This window comes from Calidris pugnax, unplaced genomic scaffold (genome assembly GCF_001431845.1).
Source record: "Calidris pugnax isolate Ruff unplaced genomic scaffold, ASM143184v1 scaffold2, whole genome shotgun sequence".
NCBI lineage: Eukaryota > Metazoa > Chordata > Aves > Charadriiformes > Scolopacidae > Calidris > Calidris pugnax.
Window position 1 is genome coordinate 2148767 of NW_015090766.1, and position 20825 is coordinate 2169591.

At 39.5% G+C, this 20825-nt stretch overlaps 1 protein-coding gene across 13 annotated transcripts in view; it reads left to right on the top strand.

Annotated features, from left to right (window-relative positions):
• Positions 1-2983: 2983 nt before the first annotated feature.
• Positions 2984-20825, top strand: part of LOC106884837 (chromosome unknown open reading frame, human C9orf3) — a 230667-nt gene continuing 212825 nt past the window's right edge. For 12 of the 13 annotated variants that reach the window (XR_001411305.1, XR_001411308.1, XR_001411309.1 and 9 more), the window contains exons 1-2: positions 2984-3038; positions 17445-18408. Coding sequence is in view for 7 of the 13 variants with exons in the window: in XM_014936533.1 (XP_014792019.1) it covers positions 17603-18408 (806 nt within the window). In the remaining 6 variants the exon portion in view is untranslated. Of the gene's footprint in view, positions 3039-13717; positions 13754-17444; positions 18409-20825 lie in introns of those variants that run through there. The other variant, XM_014936540.1, reaches the window with a different exon arrangement.

Sequence of the window (20825 nt, forward strand, 5' to 3'; positions counted from 1 at the left end):
TGTTGTCTTTTAATATTCCTCTATACTATTTTAAAATGTACAACTAAGGAAAGATTACCAGGCAAGGTGTAATTTTTTTCCTACTTTTCCTGGAGCTTTAGGGACATATCCACTGCCAATTTGCATTACAGGCTTCCACATATGGTATACTTAACACACTGATTTTGAAGATTTCAGAAACCACTTGCAGATGAATCCCCCCTTACATTAATCAAAATACTGACAAAGTAGAACCCTGGGCTCCAGCTGTTAGCTGCAGAAGCAACTAAAGCAGAAAGAACTTCCTTGGAAGAGGATAAAGCTTAGCCACAGCAGGGCCGCCCGATCACTCTGAACTGTCCAGGAAAAAACTCCAGTTTTAGTGTCAAGCAGCACACCAGGTGGTATGTCTGTTAACTCATTTTCCTAAACAATGCGTGGCATTGTGAAAAAAAACAGCAAGCCAAGAATTGCTGGTAAGAGCACCTGTGAAAGTTATGAAAATAAATAAAAAAAAAAAAGACTGACGTATGTCAGCTTCCCAGACTTTTAAATTCAATTTCACACATAGCTGCTTTTTACCACCCCCTCCACTGTGCTTCCTTACTCACCCTCACTTTTGTTGCCTTTTATAACATTTATAAACATTTATAACATTTATTACTTACATACCACCGCTACTAGAGTGGAGGTGTGTGGGAGACCTTTGCTGCCATCACATTGTTCATGGTGCCTCTCTGTTAAACCCTTTCCCCCTATCTTGTGTGTCTCTTCTTTCTTTAGATGATAAATCTCTGGAACACAGGATGCTTCTTCCCCTGTGTTGGTACAGCTTTTAGTTTAACTTGGTTTTAGGCATTATTGTCACAAATATAATAATTAACAGTGCAAGGCAAGCCATATGTTCAAAGGAGTTTGAAAGAAGCCAACACCCAGTTTCAAACAATGTTCAAAATTGTGCACGCCCTCAATCAAATGCATCTTCGACTTCAATCATCAAATACAATCTTTACCTAACACTTAACAGGTTAATTTACTGTGCCAACAAAATGCCACACTCACATGTAGTGTTGCTGTTTGTGGATCTAAAGAAGTAATTTTTTAACATGGGCACATATAGTTCTTGAACAGTGCAACAGTGTAATTGAAAAAGAGAATCTATGAACAAGGTTTAATCTGGTTAGACTTTGCAGGATGGAGAAAATACTAGTTACCGGGTAACGCTAGTTACTAGATAACCGGGATAGTAATTTGTCCCTCCAGAATGCAATTTTCACATCTTTTATTTCTTTGTAGTCATCAATCAAAAGGTGATTTGTAATTACAATTTCTGAACTGCAAGCAGCCTAGACTCAACTTGTCAGACTGAGTTTTGCCCTCTTCTCCATGTTTCAAGTATTCCTTTTATAGAGCAATTGCTCCAAATAATTGCCACTGCTATCATATTTGGCACCAAAATAAAGTTGATGTGGTACTAGTGACAAAATCTTTTAAAGGTATTTAGCAGTTACTTTCAGTATGTTTGACTTTTAGAACTTGTCTTAAGCCTGATTGTTAAAGGTTTAAAATATTAATAATACTGAGATATTGCCCAAATAAGCTTTTATAAAAATACCCCCTTATGTAATCTTTAGCATTTGTTTTTGATGAAAGTTACAGTAATATTTTTTACAGCAAGCTTTTTCTTTTAATGGCAAATAAACTTCACTGCGGGAATCACAAGCAGGTACCTATTTTGCTCATGTTTAAGGCCAAATAAAGCAAGCCTTAAATATTCATGTACATCATGTTATCCACTGTTCATCTGACAATAGCAATCCAGGGTGATTTATTGTAAATGGGAAGGATGATGATGTGCCATCATCATAGAGCATATGCCATGCTGTATGTGCCATGCTGTATGTGTTTGGACAGCAACAGGAAATGCTATTTGTCAGAGAATAGCTCTTTGTTCAAGAAATAAATAGGTTTGAGGTAAATATGGAGCAAGAGAGAGGTTGATTTACACTCACGATGAGGTTCTAGTTTAGTTTTTTAGGCTAGAACAATGCATTCTCACAGTCACTGGAAAAGGCTGAAGGGCCTGGAAGACAAATCATATGAAGAGTGGCTGAAGGAGCTGGGGCTGTTTAGTATGAGGAAGAGGAGGCTGAGGGGAGACCTCATCACTCTCTACAACTACGTGAAAGGACACTGTAGAGAGGTTGGTGCTGGTCTCTTCTCACGGGTAATTAATGACAGAACAAGAGGGAACGGCTTCAAGCTCCAACAGGGTAGGTTTAGACTGAACATTAGGAAAGAATTTTTCACAGAAAGAGTGATCGGGCATTGGAACAGGCTGCCCAGGGAGGTGGTGGAGTCACCATCCCTGGATGTGTTTAAGGGCCGTTTAGATGCAGTGCTAAGGGACATGGTGTAGGGGAGGACTTTGTAGAGTAGGGTAGATGGTTGGACTCGATGATCCCAAGGGTCTCTTCCAACCTCAATGATTCTATGATTCTTTAATTCTATGATCTATGCAAGTAAAAGCAAGAACAGTCAAAAATGTTGACCATTGACTGATCTTTAACAAAGAGCAGTTGATTTCAAGAGCTCTGTACATCACTATTGCATCAGTAAGAAACTTGACCCATATCATGCACAGAAAAGAACCCACTAAGCTGCTGTAGCGCAGCTTTTGCTTAAGCTACAGCATTCCTGATCAGAAAAAAATGCATTGCTTCTCCAATACTTGCAAAGTAATGTGTATTCTCATGGTCATTCACTCTTGTTCATGTATGTCAGATCTTCTCAAACAGAACTCTTACAAATATCAGTTTCATCTCATCGAAACTCATCCTGTTAATATGAGCTGTCAATATCTAGCTGAACCCGTGATGTAAAAATAAACGCTCTTGCTCCTCTCCCTCAGCTGGGGTCAGCGCGGCCTCCTCAGGGGGACGCGGGTGTGGGCGGAGCCGGCGGGGCGCGGGGCGGGGCGGGGGCGGTGCCGGGGGGATGAGGTCATCACCAGGCGCCGCGGGCCGGGGCCGGAGGGCGGCGGGGGGCTCGACCGGCAGGTAAAGCCTCCGCCGCGGCGGGGCTGGAACGGGAGGGTGCTGGTAGAGACCGCTTGATCCGCCCGCCTCCCCGTCACCGTGTGGCACCGCGGCGGCGATCCTTGTCAGTGGTTGCTGTAAGCGTTCCTTCCCCACCGCGGCCTCCCCCAGCCCTGGGCCTCTGGCCTGGGAGTCCCAGGAGGCCTGAGGGGGAGCCAGGTGCCCTGTGAGGGGCCGCTCTGCAGGGACCGCGGGCTGCGCCTTCCCACCTCCGCCTCGGTGCCGGGAGCTTCTGGGAGTTAGTTACTGTTCTTGTCTTTCCTTGTAAAGGGAACTGCAGCAGCTGGAGGGTAGTCAGCAGTGGAGCTGTCAGAATGGCAAACAGTAGGGGATCTGCAGCCAGGAATACCTGCTGTCTTTTTTCACACCAGTTCTGCAGCTTGAATTGGTGCCCTTCTTGTAGGAATATGATTTGAAGTTTAATTTCCTGAAAGAACTCTTCTCTTTCTCCTGAAAGACTCCCTTTCCTCCTGTACTCGGCACTGGTGAGGCCCCACCTTGAGTACTGTGGCCAGTTTTGGGCTCCCTACCATAAAAAAGACATCGAGGTGCTGGAGCGGGTCCAGGGAAGGGCAACAAAGCTGGTGAGGGATCTGGAGAGTAAGTCTTATGAGGAGAGGCTGAGGGACCTGGGGTTATTCAGCCTGGAGAAGAGGAGGCTGAGGGGAGACCTTATTGCTCTCTACAACTACCTGAAAGGAGGGTGTAGAGAGGTGGGGGGTGGCCTCTTCTCCCAAGTCACAGGAGACAGGACTAGAGGAAATGGCCTCAAGTTACGCCAGGGGAGGTTCAGGATGGATATTAGGAAACACTTTTTCACCGAAAGGGTTATCAGACATTGGAATGTGCTGCCCAGGGAGGCGGTTGAGGCACCATCCCTGGAGGTGTTCAAAAGACAGGTTGATGTAGTGCTGGGAGATATGGTTTAGTGCTGGTGTTGCTTTTTGTTTGTTGGGAGGGGGTGTATTTTTGTTAAAATTAGGATGACGGTTGGACAAGATGATCTTTAAGGTCCCTTCCAACCTAGAAGATTCTGTGATTCTGTGACTGAGGGACTTGGGTCTTTTTAGCCTGGGGAAGAGAAGACTGAGGGGGCATGTGATCAACACCTATAAATACTTAAAGGGTGGGTGTGAAGAAGATGGGGCCAGTCTTTTTTCAGTGGTGCCCAGTGACAGGACAAGAGGAAATGGGCACAAACTTCAACATAAGACATTCCACCTAAACATGAAGAGGAACTTCTTTACTCTGAGGGTGGCAGAGCCCTGGAACAGGCTGCCCAGAGAGGTAGTGGAGTCTACATCTGGAGACATTCAAAACCTGCCTGGACACATTCCTGCGCTAGGTGGACTTACTTTGGCAGGGGAGTTGGACTAGATAACCTCCAGAGGTCCTGTCCAACCCCATATCATGCTATGAATCTCAAAGCTTATTAACAAGCTTTTTTCCTCCTTGGTCTCTTTAACACTTGGAAACATATAGATGAAACTCATATCTCAATAAGTGGCATTTTGTAATTAATCGGAGGATTTCAGCTTAGTTGTGTCTCAAGTCCTTCATCAGTTAATGCCTAGTTTTACAAAGGTCAAGTGGAGTGACTGAGGTGGCTTGCCAATGTCAACATTGGAAAGAGAAGACTGCTTTTCTGATACTGCCTTAAGGAAATAGTTCTTGCACATTGTAGGTGGTATTTATAAATGACAGCTGCATTGAGTTAAAAACAGTCTTTCTGTTTCAGCATGGATTTGACTTGGACGCTTCTGTGTGTGAATATCTTCTCACTTGCATGCTCCATCTCCTGAAAATCAAACACACACATGCACCCCTTCCTTGTGTGTATTGAGTAGAAATAAAATCCATGATAATTTTGCACCTCTTTAATGCTGTTCAGCATCTCCACAGACTCACTGAGGTTGAAGGGGACCATCTAGTCCAATGCCTCAGCTTAAGCAGAGTTAAGTATAATAGGTTGCCCAAGATCATGTCCACCTTGAAATCATACTGTAATATAAAAAATTGAAAATCCATCCTTATACAAACAGGTTTTCTGTAAACATCATTATTGTAGATTTGTGGGCAGAGACTTGTAAAATGTTTAGCTGCAGGTATTTGGGCTCTACTTAGTGACTTTAGGTATTTGGTCATTACTGTAATACAAGGAACTGCCAATGGACTAAAGAGGGTTTATGGGTGTGTGAGCCGATGCAGGCAGAATGCAGGAACAACCACAAAACCACATATTAAGGGCAAGAACAAATTTAATCTCAATACCTCATGGATCAGGGAACTTCTGAAGCAGCACCTGAGCAGAGGCAGGCAAGCAGGGGATGCAGGCACCGCGGAGCAAGGGAGAGTCCTTATTAGCAAGAGTGTCCTTGTTAGCGAGGGAGTGAGAGAGCGCACGCTTGCTGTTTGGGCCTGTATTTCAAGGATTCTGGCAGGCAGAGTTTTCTGCTGTGCTTTGATCTCTTCAACAGCAGGGCAGGAATCTCAGGCGTATTCGATAAGATACCCCTGAGTCCATCCCAGGCCTATGTTATCTGAGTGCAGATGTTCTACTTGTTGAGCGCACAAAACTGAGCAACAATTAGTGTGATATATGTGTTTTCCAGCACCCCACATGCAAGTCACTTAAGCGTGTTTACAGTCCTCCTTGCCAATCTTCTGGTACTTTTCCACAATGGGGAATATCAGGATGCTCTTCCTAGCTTATTTACCAATAGTAAGTTATACTTCTGTATCAATCTTTGGTTAATTATGTGTTTTTCTTTGGGACTGGGTATTTTGGGGGTGAAAAGGAACTTTGATTTTTTGGTCTTTCCCTTATTTCAGCTGAAAGAAGGAAGGAGTTTTCTATGTAGACTTCCTATATTGACTATCAAGCAACATTCAATCATTTTTCAGCAGTCCTGGCTAACCGGGGAGATTCCAGTTGTCCGGAGGTTAGAAAATGTGACTCCCATCTACCAGAAGGGCTGGAAGAAAGATCCATGGAACTGCAGGCCTGTCAGTTTGAACATGGTGTCGGGGAAGGTCACGAAGCAGATCCTCTTGAGTGCCATTACATGGCACATGCAGAACAACCAGGCCCAGTCAGCAAGGGTTTATGAAAGGCAGGTCCTGCTTGGCCCACCTGATCTCCATCCGTGACAAGATGACCTGCTTAGTGGATGAAGGAAAGACTGTGGATGTTGTCTACCTAGACTTTAGTAAAACCTTTGACACTGTTTCCCACAGGATTCTCCTGGAGAAGCTGATTGCTGATGGCTTGGATGGGTGTACTCTTCACTGGGGAAAAAACTGGCTGAAAGGCTGGGCCCAGAGAGTGGTGGTGAGTCTACTTAAGTCCAGTTGGTGGCCAGTCAGAAGTGGTGGTCCCCAGGGCTTGGTACTGGGGCCAGTGCTCTTTAACATCTTTATCAAACAATCTGAACAGGAACAGGATGTCATCCAGAGGGACCTGCACAGGCTGGAGAAGTAGGCTCAGGTAAACCTCATGAGGTTGAACAAGAGCAAGTGCAGGGTTCTGTACCTGGGCCGGAACAATCCTCGGTATCAATACAGACTAGGGGGTGAGGTATTAGAAAGCATCCCTGAGGAAAGGGACTTGGGGGTGTTGTTGGATGAGAAGATCAACATGAGCCGGCAACGTGCACTGGCAGCCCAGAAAGCCAACCTCATCCTGGGCTGCATCAAGAGAAGTGTGGCCAGCAGGTCACGGGAGGTGTTTCTACCCCTCTGCTTTGCTCTCATGAGACCCCACCTGGAGTACTGTGTCCAGCTCTGGAGTCCTCAACACAGGAAGGACATGGACCTGTTGGAATGGGTCCAGCCAAAGGCCACGAAGATGCTCAGAGGGCTGGAGCACCTCTCCTATGCAGACAGACTGAGAGAGCTGGGGTTGTTCAGCCTGGAGAAGAGAAGGCTCCAGGGAGACCTCATAGCAGCCTTCCAATATCTGAAGGGAGCCTACAGGAGAGCTGGAGAGGGACTCTGTCAGGAAGTGTAGTGACAGGACAAGGGGTAATGGTTTTAAATTGGAAGAGGGGATATTTAGATATTAGGAAGAAATTCTTTCCTGTGAGGGTGGTGAAGCACTGGAACAGGTTGCCCAGGGAAGTCGTGGATGCCCCATCCCTGGAAGTGTTCAAGGCCAGGCTGGATGAGGCTTTGAGCAACCTGCTCTAGTGGGAGGTGTCCCTGCCCATGGCAGGAGGGTTGGAACTCGATGATCTTTAAGGTCCCTTCCAACTCTAACCATTCTGTCGTTCTGTGAACGAGGGGATTGAGTGCACTTTCAGTAGTGTCATCCTGGCTTCTATTATAGTGTGGCCAGCAGGACTAGGGAAGTGATTGCCCCCCTATACTCAATACTGGTGAGGCCCCCACCTGGAATACTATGTTCAGTTTTGGGCCTGTCACTACAAGAAAGACATTGAGGTGCTGGAGCGGGTCCAGAGAAGGGCAATGACACTGGTGAGGGTCTGGAGCACAAGCCTTATGAGGAGAGGCTGAGGGAGCTGGGGTTATTCAGCCTGGAGAAAAGGAGGCTGAGGGGAGACCTTATTGCTCTTCACAACTCCCTGAAAGGAGGATGTAACAATATGGGGTTCGGTCTCTTCTCCCAAGTAACAAGCAATAGGACAAGAGGAAATGGCTCCAAGTTGTGCCAGGGGAAGTTTAGATTGGATATTAGGAAATATTTCACCACCAAAAGGGTTAACAAGAACTGGAACTGGCTGCCTGGGGAAGTGGTGGAGTCATGATTCCTGAAGGTATTTAAAAGATGTGTAGACATGGTGCTTAGGGACATGGTTTAGCAGTGGACTTGCCAGTGTTAGGTTAACAGTTAGACTTGATGGTCTTAAGGGTCTTTTCCAACCTAAATGATTCTGTGATTCTATGCCTTGTAATTTAAACTCACGGGAAGCAACTTCCACTGCTGCAGTTGATAAAGAAAGTCTGCTGTTACAACTATTTTTTCTGTAGTTTCCAGACTTAAGGCTTCTGGAAAAGCACCCATTGCTTTTTCATGGCATATTACTAATTAACGTTCACATAAAAGCCTCATTACAATGTGTGCTGGTTTTCTTGTGACGCAGAGTGAGGTCTGCAAGCTCTTTTGTATGGATTGGTATACTGTAGTTTAACAGTAGAAAATGCTTCTGGTAGTTCATTTATGCTTTATTTTCATCTACAGAAGAGCTCATGCCTGCCTTGAAAATGCTTAATGTGACCTAGCTTTTTGTGTTGAGTTTGTAGAATAAAAATAAATTTTTAATTACTGAAAATAATTCATATTACTTGATATTTAAAGAGTAAAATTACTGTTGATGCTAATGTTCAAAGCTGACTTCTTGGTAAGATCTTAGTGTCTTACATTGTGTGAAAAATTTCTAAAACTGGATTTGGAAGAAGCTTCCCTGAAAGCAGTTTAAAGGAAATTAATTATAAACCTCTTAGAATTAAAGAGAGTGTTTATTCAAAATACTTTATTCTTTCTTTTTAATTTCTCAATTTCTTTAAGTGCTAAGTGGAGAGCATTGTAGATTATAATTCTAACACCTGGATGTTAAAAGCAATTGAGTTCGCTTTTGTGTATGGACACAGCAAATCATGCTTAACTGAAGTTGAAGAAAAACGAAACATGGCTTTATTTTGCACTTAAACATGGTGATAAAAAGCTTGTGCATTTAAATGTGTAGCACCTGGATATTGCCCAGTGGTGTGTAGGGAAAGTCTGTGGTGCTGATATACTTTTAGACTTTTTGAAGAACATGGTGAGTATATGATACAAACAAGTTGGTGTCTGTGCTTCAGAGATCCTTGCTTGCAACCCAGAATATTAAATTAACAGTTTGGCTACCTGTGCCAGGCTGTGAGCTGGAGAGACTGCATGGAGATCCCAGTCTCTGTTGACTACAGGACCGGCAGCTGGGGGAAATATCTTCAGACAGAGGTAGCATAAATTGGTAGGGTTTGTCTTACTGTCCTTAGTTTTCTAGGAAACTCAATTTGTGTAATTTTCTATTAATTTGCTTTAATTGGCTAGTGTTGCAGGGAATGAGTTTGTATACTGTCTGAAAAACAGAAAAGCTGAGATAGAAATGGCCTCCATCTTGGGCGTTAATGCCTGCTACTTGCATGCATTTGAGTGTGAATAAGTTTGTGCAACTCTGATTTTGCACAATAAAAAAATATTGGTGTGGTTTTTAAGGCATTAACCAGTTAATGTATTTGCATTTTTGGAACAGTTTTAAGTTGGGAATTTTCCAGGGCTTTGCAGATGTCAAATACAGAATTGTAGCTGCATGGTTTGGTTAGAGATCAGTTCTCTTGACCTTCTCTCATATGGCCCTCTCTTTCCTTAATTTGTGTTTTCTGGGATTTTGGAAGTGCATGAAAAGAAACAGGTACAGCTGTGTTCTGAAATAAGTATTTTGAGATAAAGACATATCTTAGATGACTACATTGTGTGCCTACATTTCACTGTTGGGTATTAACTATGTAAGACAGTCCATCACTGGCTGATATAGCAGGAGAGCAATCAAATAATGTGCTTGGAAAGAAAGTAGATGATTCAGTGCATTCTAGATAGTACATTTCTGGGTTGTGCCGCTGTATTAGGGAGTCATTGCTAATGACCATGTATCTTCTCCATTTTTCAAGGGTTTTTTTTTTTTAAGTTTGTAAGCTTCTCATTTGCTTCCTCCTACTAGCGCCTATGCTGGACCTCCCAACAAGTTCAGATGGTTCTCTGATTTTCTCTCATATGGATTATTAGTATTAGAGTGAAATAGTTAGTTCTTAGCAATGGAAAATAACAGCTTCCTGGAATAGTGGAACATCAATATCAAGTATCATAATTGGTCATTCTAGTTTTTAACAGGCTATTTACAAGTTTAACTAGACTATTTGTATAACAGTGATTCTCACTTGCTTAGTTTACTATTTGTAAGGGGTATATTCCTAGGGCACTTGAGATGGACTTTTTTTTTTCTTCTCCACTTTCCCCTGTAGGATGAGATTATGTTTTCAAGTTCTTTCTCACTCCTGTCTCTTTATTTCATTTTTCTTTTAACTGTAACAACCAAAACTGTGCATTACTGTGTATTTCTTGCCACCAAGAAATATTTTTTGTAGATATTTTTAGTCAGTTTATTTTCTTATTTTGTCTACTTTACTACAGTGTTTTATTTTGCCTGGAAGCTCTTTTCTCATGTTTGGTTTCAGAGGCATATGATTCTAATTCAGGCCGATGCTTTCTGTATAAAGTGGAAAAGCAATGTAGTACAAATATCATTCCATGAAGGATCACATCTCCCCTATTTCCCATTCTTTGTGCCTTCTACGCAACTGTATTATGTGCAGATGATCGAGTGACTCTATTCACGTTGGCTGCCATCTGCCGTTATTGTTTAGTCTTTTGCAGACATTTATCTTCTAAAATATTAAAACATATAACCAGACAATTAGCTTGCCTTATGTTTTTATGACTTATGAAGTAAATTTGAGTAAATAAGGAAGGTGCATGGAATGTGAGGTGTATTTTTAAAATGTAATTTGTTACATCTTGTGTGCAGAAGAAGGATGACACAAAACAGTGTTTGTAAAATGATCCCAAAAACCAACATGTTTTCTACTGCAAGTACGAAAATATAGCTTATCCAAATCCTAAGCAGAATCAACAGGAGCTGCAGTGTCTTCAAATTTGCAAGTCAAGCCTAGATACACAAAGGCAGGGTTCTTCCCTACTTTTTTTCTAACTAACTGAACACAGATTCAAACAAAGTGTAACAAACTTGACTCCCAGTTTATGATCACGGAACTAACGCACACTAATAGTTATCGTTCAACACATAGGGCTTTTGTGTTAAACAAAAAGAACTTCCTACACTAACTACTGCCTGTTTAAGCAACCAAATAAACAGCTCATCCTCTCTTTTCTTCTTAGATAAACCTAAGACATTCTCTCAGGGTGGTTGAGATCCAGTATTTGATAAGCCAAGCATAGCCCAAAGGAGGAACAGTTATCCATCTTGTCTGGAATTTATCCATGTATTTTAATGCCATAAAATTAGCAGTCCTGTTGAAGACAAACCATCCGTTCATCTCATGTCAAATTAATTCTTACATAACATTGGGTTGTGCCCAAATGAAACATCTAAATCGTCTTTCTAGCTCTTGGTCAGGTGACTATCATATATATGCCTTAAAACATTTCTGCTAGATTGTTCTAAATTCTAGGCAGCCTTATATTGTTTTTCTGTATTGCAAATGCTGTGTGCTTTCCAAAAATTGCATCATTTTACCATTAGATTTCCTGTTAATAAAGCATATAATACAATTAAAAAGCACGATATCATTTTAAAGACAGAATGTTACTACATACGTATCCAACTGATTTATTGCATAGTGGTGTAACGTTGCCCACACACAAGAGGGCACACCAAGTCCTCTGGAATATAATTATGGGAAACCTTTTCAGTTAGGGTAAATTAATATCTGCAAAGAAAATAATAAAAGCACAGCTTGAATGTTGTGCTAGGTATAATTTTTAACAAATATTTTGTATGAATATTTTATGTATATGCCAGAAAACTTAACTAATCTTACCTTGAAGTCCTTTTGGTTTAGTTCAGTGAACATTGTGAAGTTCTGTGGCAGGGTGATTGGAACTAGATGATCTTTAAGGTCCCTTCCAACCCAAACCATTCTATGATTCTAAGTGATTGGATGGGGTCAATCTGGAGATGTTACAAGCACGGTGGAGTTCAGAACCTAAGTGATTTTTTAAAATGAGTTGAAATCATTATGTTGAAATTCAATTGCAGAAAATGCAAAGTATTACAGAAAGAGAAATTCAATGTTGAAATTTAAAATTGGAAAAAGCTCAGAGAATTGTTTTATGATGATAGTGATACTGGTTCAGGTTTAGTAGAGCAAACACTGAGATTTGAAGGCTGAGGTTACAAAGAAACACCTCTTCTAGCCTTAGCAATACGAGTGTTTATTGTCTTTCTTGCTGGGGCTCTATTGCCTCTGTGGATCACTCTGTTGAATGACCAGGCCATGTAAATGGTCTTAATTTATAATGGGCAAAATGAACTGTTTTGACTCAGAGCACAATTTAGATCCTATTTTAATAATCTGCCTATTCCAAACTAGTGTGCTTAATGATTGGAGAGACGGAAGAGTGACCTCCCAAGTCGGGTGGGGGTCAGAAGGGGCGAAAAGCAAATGACTGCCTCCACAGTATAACTAGGTCCTCTATATCCAAAACTTTAGGAAGCACGACCTTAGTAAAGCTTAGAGGGGAAAAAACGTTTACAGGAAAGAATATTAAATTAAATGTTAGGAAACAATGGAGTGAAACTGAGCAATTCCTTTTGCAGAGGTTTTGAAAAGCAATAGAGGAGTGTTTCGCATACTTCTCTATCATCTAAAGGGAAAGAACTACTACTATTCCACTAGGAACTCTTCAGATGATTTAATTAATCTATCAGAATGTGAGGTATGTATGCAATAGCAGAGGCACAAAAAACATAGAGCAAACAAACAAAAAAAGATATACTTTGAGAATATTTTTAATAAATCTCAAGTTGGATGACATGGATAGGAAAGGCCAAATGTGGTGGAAACAATACGTCTGGCTGATGAAAATACATTTTGATGTGAATGAGGGGTAACCTGCCGAAATTATAGTTTACGGGCACATTTTAAATAGCTTCCTGCATGTATTTAAAAATTACTGCTTTTAATGAGTATTGGGTGTGTATTTAGAGCAGTGCAGGTATTTAGAGTCAGGTTATGAACTTTCTGTATGTTTTAAATGAAGCAAACTAGACTAGGAATGGGCAAGAGCTGAGAGTCCCATGCCGTATCAATACTGTGGAACAAGTAGAAATGATGTAGCAGAAATGTTCTACTGCTATCTAGTGTTATTTTGTAGAGCTAAACGTTTCCGTATAAAAAGCCATGTCTTTAAACTCTATTTTTCTTTAAAAATAGATTAAAAAGAACATTTTTTAATGTCTAGGGTTTTGTCTATAATGTAGAAAATTGCTTTTGACCACTAATTTATATTATAGAAACATATATGTCTAAATTACTGGAATTGAAATGGTATAGATATGACCAAAATAAAACTGATTTTTTAAAAATAGTTTTTTGTTGTTGTTTGATGGTATGGTTTTGATATTTCTTAATCTGTACAACTATACAGTAGTACAAAACTGCCTAAAACAAACATTGCTGCTGTACATGACCACGAAACACTAGAGAACAGGTAAAAGAAGTAATTTTGTTTATAATTTAAATCCTGTTAACAGTGAATTTTTGGCCTGTTGTTTGGTGAGCAGTAAGTCTTTGGAGGCTCCAGACGCAGAACATATACTATAGAAGTGACATTTAAAAAAAACAAAACAAAACAAAACAAGCTTTTTGTTTGTGTGCATTTTTTTCCTCTTCTGAATTCAGTGTATGTTTGTTTACAGTTGGATATTGAAAAACCAAATGGTGAAGCTGTTAGCAAATACATTTGGTTCAGCGAGAAGCAGGTAAATGATGAAGTATCAGATCTTTAATTAACATCATGCAGACAGAAATTCACAATCCCAAGATTGACAAGTCCATGATCATATATTTCCTTGGACTTCTTCAGTGCTTTTTTTCAGGTAATTTTCCATCTGTTGTTGCAGATCATACTATCTGAAGTCTTTATATTTAGAAACTCCATAGCTGATTAGTGGACTTTGCTCTACTTTCATGATTAGTACCTCCTACTCTTAAAATGCTAAAATTGGTGAAGTTTTAACAAAATTAACATTTAAATTACATGCATGTGTGATTACCCTGCTTTGCAACTGTAGTGCATAAATACAGTTTATTTTCCCCTTAGGAGAGCTCTAAATAGGACTATGTCAAATTATTTGAGACACCACCTCACTTTATAGGATGAAACTTCCAGTATGAGGCTTTAGTGGAGAAGTGAAATTATAAGTGAAATTATCATTCGTAACAGAAGCATGCTTTGCACAGAAAACACAGCTTTTTGCTAATTCAGTATCAATATGAAATCATCAATGTAGAGTACAAAAATATAGAGTTACTTGGATGACTGAGTCCCCAACACCATCAGGATAGAGTAGCATAACAATTTCTTTGTTGCACAGTTCTAATGTTCTGTAGGCTTCTTAAATTATTAAGTTAAAAAATTCTTCAGAGGTTCAGAAGCTGATACACCTGAAAACAGCCATATAAATTCACTTACTAGTGCTCAAAGATAGGCCACCTGCAATTTTTGAAAGCTGATATATCTAAATTTAAGGTGATTTGAGGTAGGATTTGAGGTAGGATTAAACAGACACAGTGTTACAGCTGAATTAAAATTCAGTGTCAGAGTGTATGCAGTAAGAGTTGCTACTTGTCAACAAGTGCATTCCTCTTGTCTTGCTCTATTTGTAAACATAATCAGATGTGTCATCTCCACTTGCTAGTTGTTAGAAGTGTCGATCTCGCAACTGCAGAAAATGAGTATCTGCATGTTTTTTAGTCTCTTGGCCTTTGTTTTCAATTCTCTCTTGACTGTCGTGGATTTAATGTTTTGGTATCAATATTTTGAAGAGGATTTATACTTACAGAATTTAATTTTTTGATAATGCTTCAATTAATTGTGGGTTTTAAAATTTGGACTGAGTTTATTTGTATGGCGCTATTTGTCACCTTTTAACCTGTTCTGCTAATTAGTGACAGTCCTGTAAATACAAAATAAATGCAAGTTTTGTAGTCATTGAACTGCAGCTTTCCTATTTATTTTAAGGTGTTCAGAGGTGGTTCTTACCATGCTAGCTGAGAACTTAATGTAAGTTAATGTAACTATCTTAATACTTTTGAGATAAGAAATTGATCCCATCTTCCAAATAGAAAACAGAAAAACAGAGATATAAACACTTAGTAGTAGTATAACACAATGTTTAATGTTAGCATAGTATTCATGCTTTATGTTTAAATGTATCAGTATTACATTATACATGTTTTTCAAATGAGAAAATCTAAGTATTTGTGCAAAACAGGGATTCTTGAGTGCCAGTTCAGTGTTGTGTTTTTTTTTCCGCACCAAGTCACTTTATTTCTTTTCTCTACCACCAGTACTTAGCTAACCTGTCAGAAGTCATAAGGTTTTGGTAGTAGGAAAAAAGTCCAGATAACATCAAGTTCAATCCAGAGCGCTGCACCCAGTCATCATAGAGGCATTGCTCGTGTCGCAGAATTTAGAACCTTTGGTTGCTCTACTGATATTCCCAGTTAGATGTCGAGACAACGACAGGATTATAATGGCTATATGTTATTTATAGACATGGCTTATTCACCAAGCTGAGTTTGCTGAATCTTTCCTTGGCCTTTCTTACAGGTCTGCCTGAATGCTCAAGTTCTGCTCCTGTACTATTTTCCAGACCTCCTTAAATTAAGTAGAAAGCAATTGCTATGATGCTATTAGGGTCCAATATGAATTTCAGGGTACTTAATTCTTCACCTTCCTTGGTTGTTTGTTTTTGTTTTGGTTTTTTTTTCTTTTAAGTCAAATTGGCAAAACACAGATCAACCTTGCATATCTATCTGCAAAGGTAAGTAATTTTTGCAAAGCTACAATGAAATCTCTGGGACTCTGCGGGAGCTTATGAGCGTTTTTGGATCTTGATAGAAGGTTGAATTCTGAAAGTGCACGTCAGTTAAGGCAGTGTAAGATGGAAAGTGTTTTCTTGCTAGTATATGAAGTTTGAAAGCACTCAAAATAGTAAACTGTTACGACGAACAAGAAGATGGTTAAATTCAGAAAAAAACATTTGGGGAAAACTCTTAAGCAGAGAAGTATCTACTGGAAGCAGTTCAAAAGACCTGATGAATGTCTCTTGCAGGCAATCTTTAAATTATTCTGAGTTAACTGGGATATTTGAAGGTGAAAGAAGGCCTTCAGAAGTGAACTTGGTGTCCTGGTGTGTTTGCAAAAGCGCAGGAGGATTGATATAAAAGGGAAAGAAAGATTTTTCTCAGCTTGTCTTCAAAGGCATCCCTGCAAGAGCTGTTTCTGACTGGTAGAAAGCCATTAAAGAAGGGGGATATTTGCTATGTTTTGTATGCTTTGTGTGAACTTAGTTCGGAGAACAGTATAGAAAATTTCTTGAGTCTTTCACTTACTGATGCCAGCTTAATAGCATTCCCTGGATTCCTGCAGAAGAAATAGCTGGTCTTGGGAATAGTCTGCATTCTCCTCTGTGCTGACGATGGACACTGAAGTCTGTGATGGTGCTGTGAAACTGCGGAACAATGTCACAAGGGAATAACTGTTCACTTAAGGCACTTAAAACCAGACTTGGCTACCTACCATAAAAGTGGTGATGAAATGACAGAGAGAGAACTGCACATCTTAACCGTTGCTTCTTCCTCTGGCTTCTATTTCTAGTCTAGCAAGTTGACAAAAAGGACTTAAATGAGCTAAATGATTAACTTTAGCTCAGTGGTCATGGCAAAACAGAGAATGCATGACAAACTTCTGTGATGAACTTCTACTTGCTGTTGCAACTATTTTCTTGCTTTTATTTTGCATATTTTTTGCATTTTAATTTGCATATTTTCCAGTGAGAAGGCCTTTTGTTTTCTGTAAGAATCTATTATCCCAAGTATTGATGGGTTTCCAGCTATTAAGATGTAATCATATACGTTACGTATTTACCTATAAATTTGAAAAATCTTAATGAGGAATCTCAAAGGAATACTTGGAATGCACTCGTAGTAAATTGGCTTATTTTCTTGTAGTTTACTAGAAGTGCTGATATGAGAGCAGTTGTGATGTGGAAAGTATATTAAACCCTGGAGATGGATTGTATAAATTAAATTATTTCTTTCAAACTTTTAATACGAGGTGATTTAGGCATACTTGGAATTACAGTAAAAAAAGATCTATCACTATCTTTTGAGGTAATGCATATGAAATAAATATAGCAACCTTGAAAACAAACAATGCAGTAATAAATTAAATTAGATGTTGCATAACCATGTATGTTTTCTAAAGGATTATTGTGGGTGAAGAGAGTCAACAGGAGGCTTATAATAAAGTTTGTTTCTTTCCGCTTATGAAAGCGGTCTAGAAATATTTTCACTTGAGATCTCTGAAAAATAAAGCCAGTCATTCTTGACAGGAAATCCTGAAGCAGCTAGTTTGGTGTCATTCTGTGGAGACAAAATCACCCTTTGGCTGTACTATTTTTAATAAAGACTACTGGACTTTACATGACTTTTAGATTTAGTTAATTTCAGAAATGGTTGTGAAATTATTGTCTGATTTCTTTTTTGTATTTTTTTTAATAGGCTACGACAAGTGGGAGCACTGCAATTACTTTCAATATTGTAATATTGATCAAAATTATTTTTGGCACAGGAAGACTGAATGTCCTTGCTCTTTATGGAGACATCATATGTAAGAAACGTTTAAGGCTTTGTAAAACTGTTGCCCAATACACTGGAACATGGAGACACAGCTAGACCCCATGAAGGATGACTTGCCCTTAATGGCCAACACTAGCCACATGCTTGTAAAGCACTATATATTGGACTTAAATGTGGATTTTAAAAGTAAAGTTATTGAAGGCATCATAGTTTTATTCTTTGAGACTGGGAGCCGGTACAAGAAAACCAGCAGTACTGGCCAAGAAGGGTGCCAGTTGCAGTGTGATGAAACCTGTAAAATAAGGGCATCTGAACCCTGCCATGTTCCTGGGACAAATGTGAGTGCCTGCTCATCCAAAACAGAGTGTAATGATTTTACTGTCTGTGGTAAAGGCGAAGAAGATACTTCTGATAAAAATGGTAACCGTAGCAACAAGGAACAGGCTTCTGGGATTTCTAATTCAAAGAACTGCTGTGGCATAGAGAATCATGGGAATAAGGATTTTCTGCTGGTATTGGACTGCTGTGATTTGTCTGTGCTAAAGGTTGAGGAGGTAGATGTTGCTGCAGTGTCAGGCATTGAAAAATTCACAAAGTCTGCCAAGCTAACTGGTGTTTCAAAGGAGCTGGAAAATCTCAGGAATCAAATTGTACATGAACTTGTGACTTTACCTGCTGATCGCTGGAAGGAACAGCTACACTATTTTACTTGCTGCAGCCAGGCGCCTGGCTGTGGAGAGCTTCTGTTTACTACTGGCACTTGGAGCTTGGAGATAAGGAAATCAGGAATTCAGACTCCAGCAGACTTTCCCCATGCAATAAGAATATGGTACAAAACCAAACCAGAGGGAAGATCTGTTACATGGACTACGGACCAGAGTGGCAGGTATGTAATTATTAGCTGAAAGCTTTGCACACCTGGGTGCAAGAATGTAGAATTGTATAATGCTGAGCAACTGTGTGAAGATGATGAGCATTCTCTTCCACTGTTTTCATTTCATCCTTGGTTTGAGTCCTGTTGCTGTCCTGTAGGAGAACGGAAAAACTCTCTGCTCAAGAAAGTCCAATGGACTTGTAGACCTGTCTAAGTGACTGCATTTGCTTATTCTGAATGAGAGTAAATAATTTTTGTGTATTGGAGTAAGTGTATGCAGGGAATAGGGAATTATCACTTAGCAGAAGAAAAGGTATGCATGACAGGTTATTTTCACTTTAAAACTTTGTGTTCTTTTTCTCTGCTGGTTTTCACAGCTGATCATACAGCAAAAAGATCAGCATACATAAGACTTATTAGAATTGCTTCACAGCTAGTCTTTTATCAATATTGTAATAAGCTTAGTGATGCAGTCTTTTCCAGTTTAGTCTCTCATAGTCAGCTTCTAAAATCTCCTTCATTTGTTATGTAAAGTTCATTGATGACAACAAATGAACTGCAAACTAAAACTGCAAGAAGAATTGGCGTTTTATCTAGCGTTTGTGAAGGTGCACAGTGCTGTACAGAATTCTTCAAGGGAAGATCTTTATCGGAGGGAAACTACGATCCACTCTGGACTTCAACTAGAAGTGATTGTTTTACTGTAAAGTTCAAAGATGGATTTTAATGGCTGGTAGTTCTTTATGCTACCTAAAAACCAGGAACAAAGTTGAAAGATGAAGAAATTTGGTCTAATTGAATACCTGCTTTTCATTCCCAAGCTAGAGATGGATGGCTGCCTTTCATTTCATTTAGGCTAAGAGAGATTATGAGTCTTCTCCTTGGCATCCACATTAGGGAGGATAATGAGGCCTTTTAATTGTACATCTGGTAGTTAGGTAATTCTACTGCTAAACCATCATCTGCATCAAGTCCAGGAATTTCTCAGTTATGTTCATTACCTCTTCCCCTTTCCCCTCCCTTCCTCAATCCCCAAGGAGTAATTTTTGGTATTAGTTTAGGAAATTTAACTCAATTGGGTACTTTTAGTTATGAAAATTCTGCATTTTAACTGCAGGCAAATGCCAGGCAATTCACAAAATGTGTCCGTGTCTACCTGCCCCTTACTGAAGTCTTTGAGATTAATGTTAGCAACACTCAACTGGCATAGGACTTCTCCTCTGTCTGCTGTCTGTGTGTTTTGAGCACCTGAAGGTTTCTTTTAAGCATCTAAATCACTAACATGTTTGTTTTGACTCTTTTTTTCCCTTTTACCACAAAGCGTTGTCCTTGCTTTAGAGACGTTTCATGGCAGTTGTACACAAACACATGGAATTTTATGAATCAGTAATGAAGCAGGAAAAGATGGCTTGATGTGGATCAGGCAGTCTGATGGCAGCAAATAGACTCAAGCTGGTTTATTTTCAGTCTTTTGTAGGGTATTCCAGAAACTAATGCTGTCAGAAAATAAGTTTTCATATCACAGCCTTTAGAATCTTTCTTGCTACACTTTTAAAATCAAATTCTGTATGTGATGTGCCCATAAATATAGTGGTAAAGTGCATTGTACAAAATGCTGTCATATTTTTCCTTCCCTTTCCAAAAATAAAGCCCATTTATATAATGTGTGGAGGAAGTACTATTACATTATATTCTCATAGGGGAAATCTTTAAATTGTTCCAGATTATGCATATGGTGCTGTTTTAGGCAGATGTCAAATCCTTTCCCAGAAGAGTCTATCTTCTAATCCCAAAGCAAAGTGAAGTGAATAACGAGTAACAAGTACAAGCATTGTGCGCACCCTTCCAATGTGTTTCCTCTTATTTAACACTATTACAATGTTTTGAAATTTAACCTATGCACTGTTTTATAAAGACTTATATTTATTTGTCTTAAACAAAGATGTATTATAATGCACAAAAAGAAATCAGTTAAAACAAATCTTTGTGGGATGAGTTCAGGCAAGTTAAGATATGTGTATGCAAACCTGGCATTAGCACAGCAGGGCACACTTCTGCTTTCAGGAGAGGAGCTCAACACATGGAATTTCAGCATTTCCATGTTTCAGCTTTTGATACTAGAAAATATGTTAATGATCAAGAAGTGAAGATTTCTTTAGCCTCACAATATGGTTTTTGTAATAGCATACTTTTGAGGACCTTAAAAAGAGGGCAAAATAGAGGAATAGAGTATGTATGTGAGTATATGTGGGTATGCACATAAATATACATGTGTGTACAAATACACACACTTTTTGTCTCTCCAAAAGTTATACTTTCAAGGACTATATCAGTTCTTAAAATTGGCAGGTAACGTTTAACAGTGATCAATAATATAATTACTCAAATAGAAAAAAAAAGAAATTTATTATAATGTTTGTCATATATTT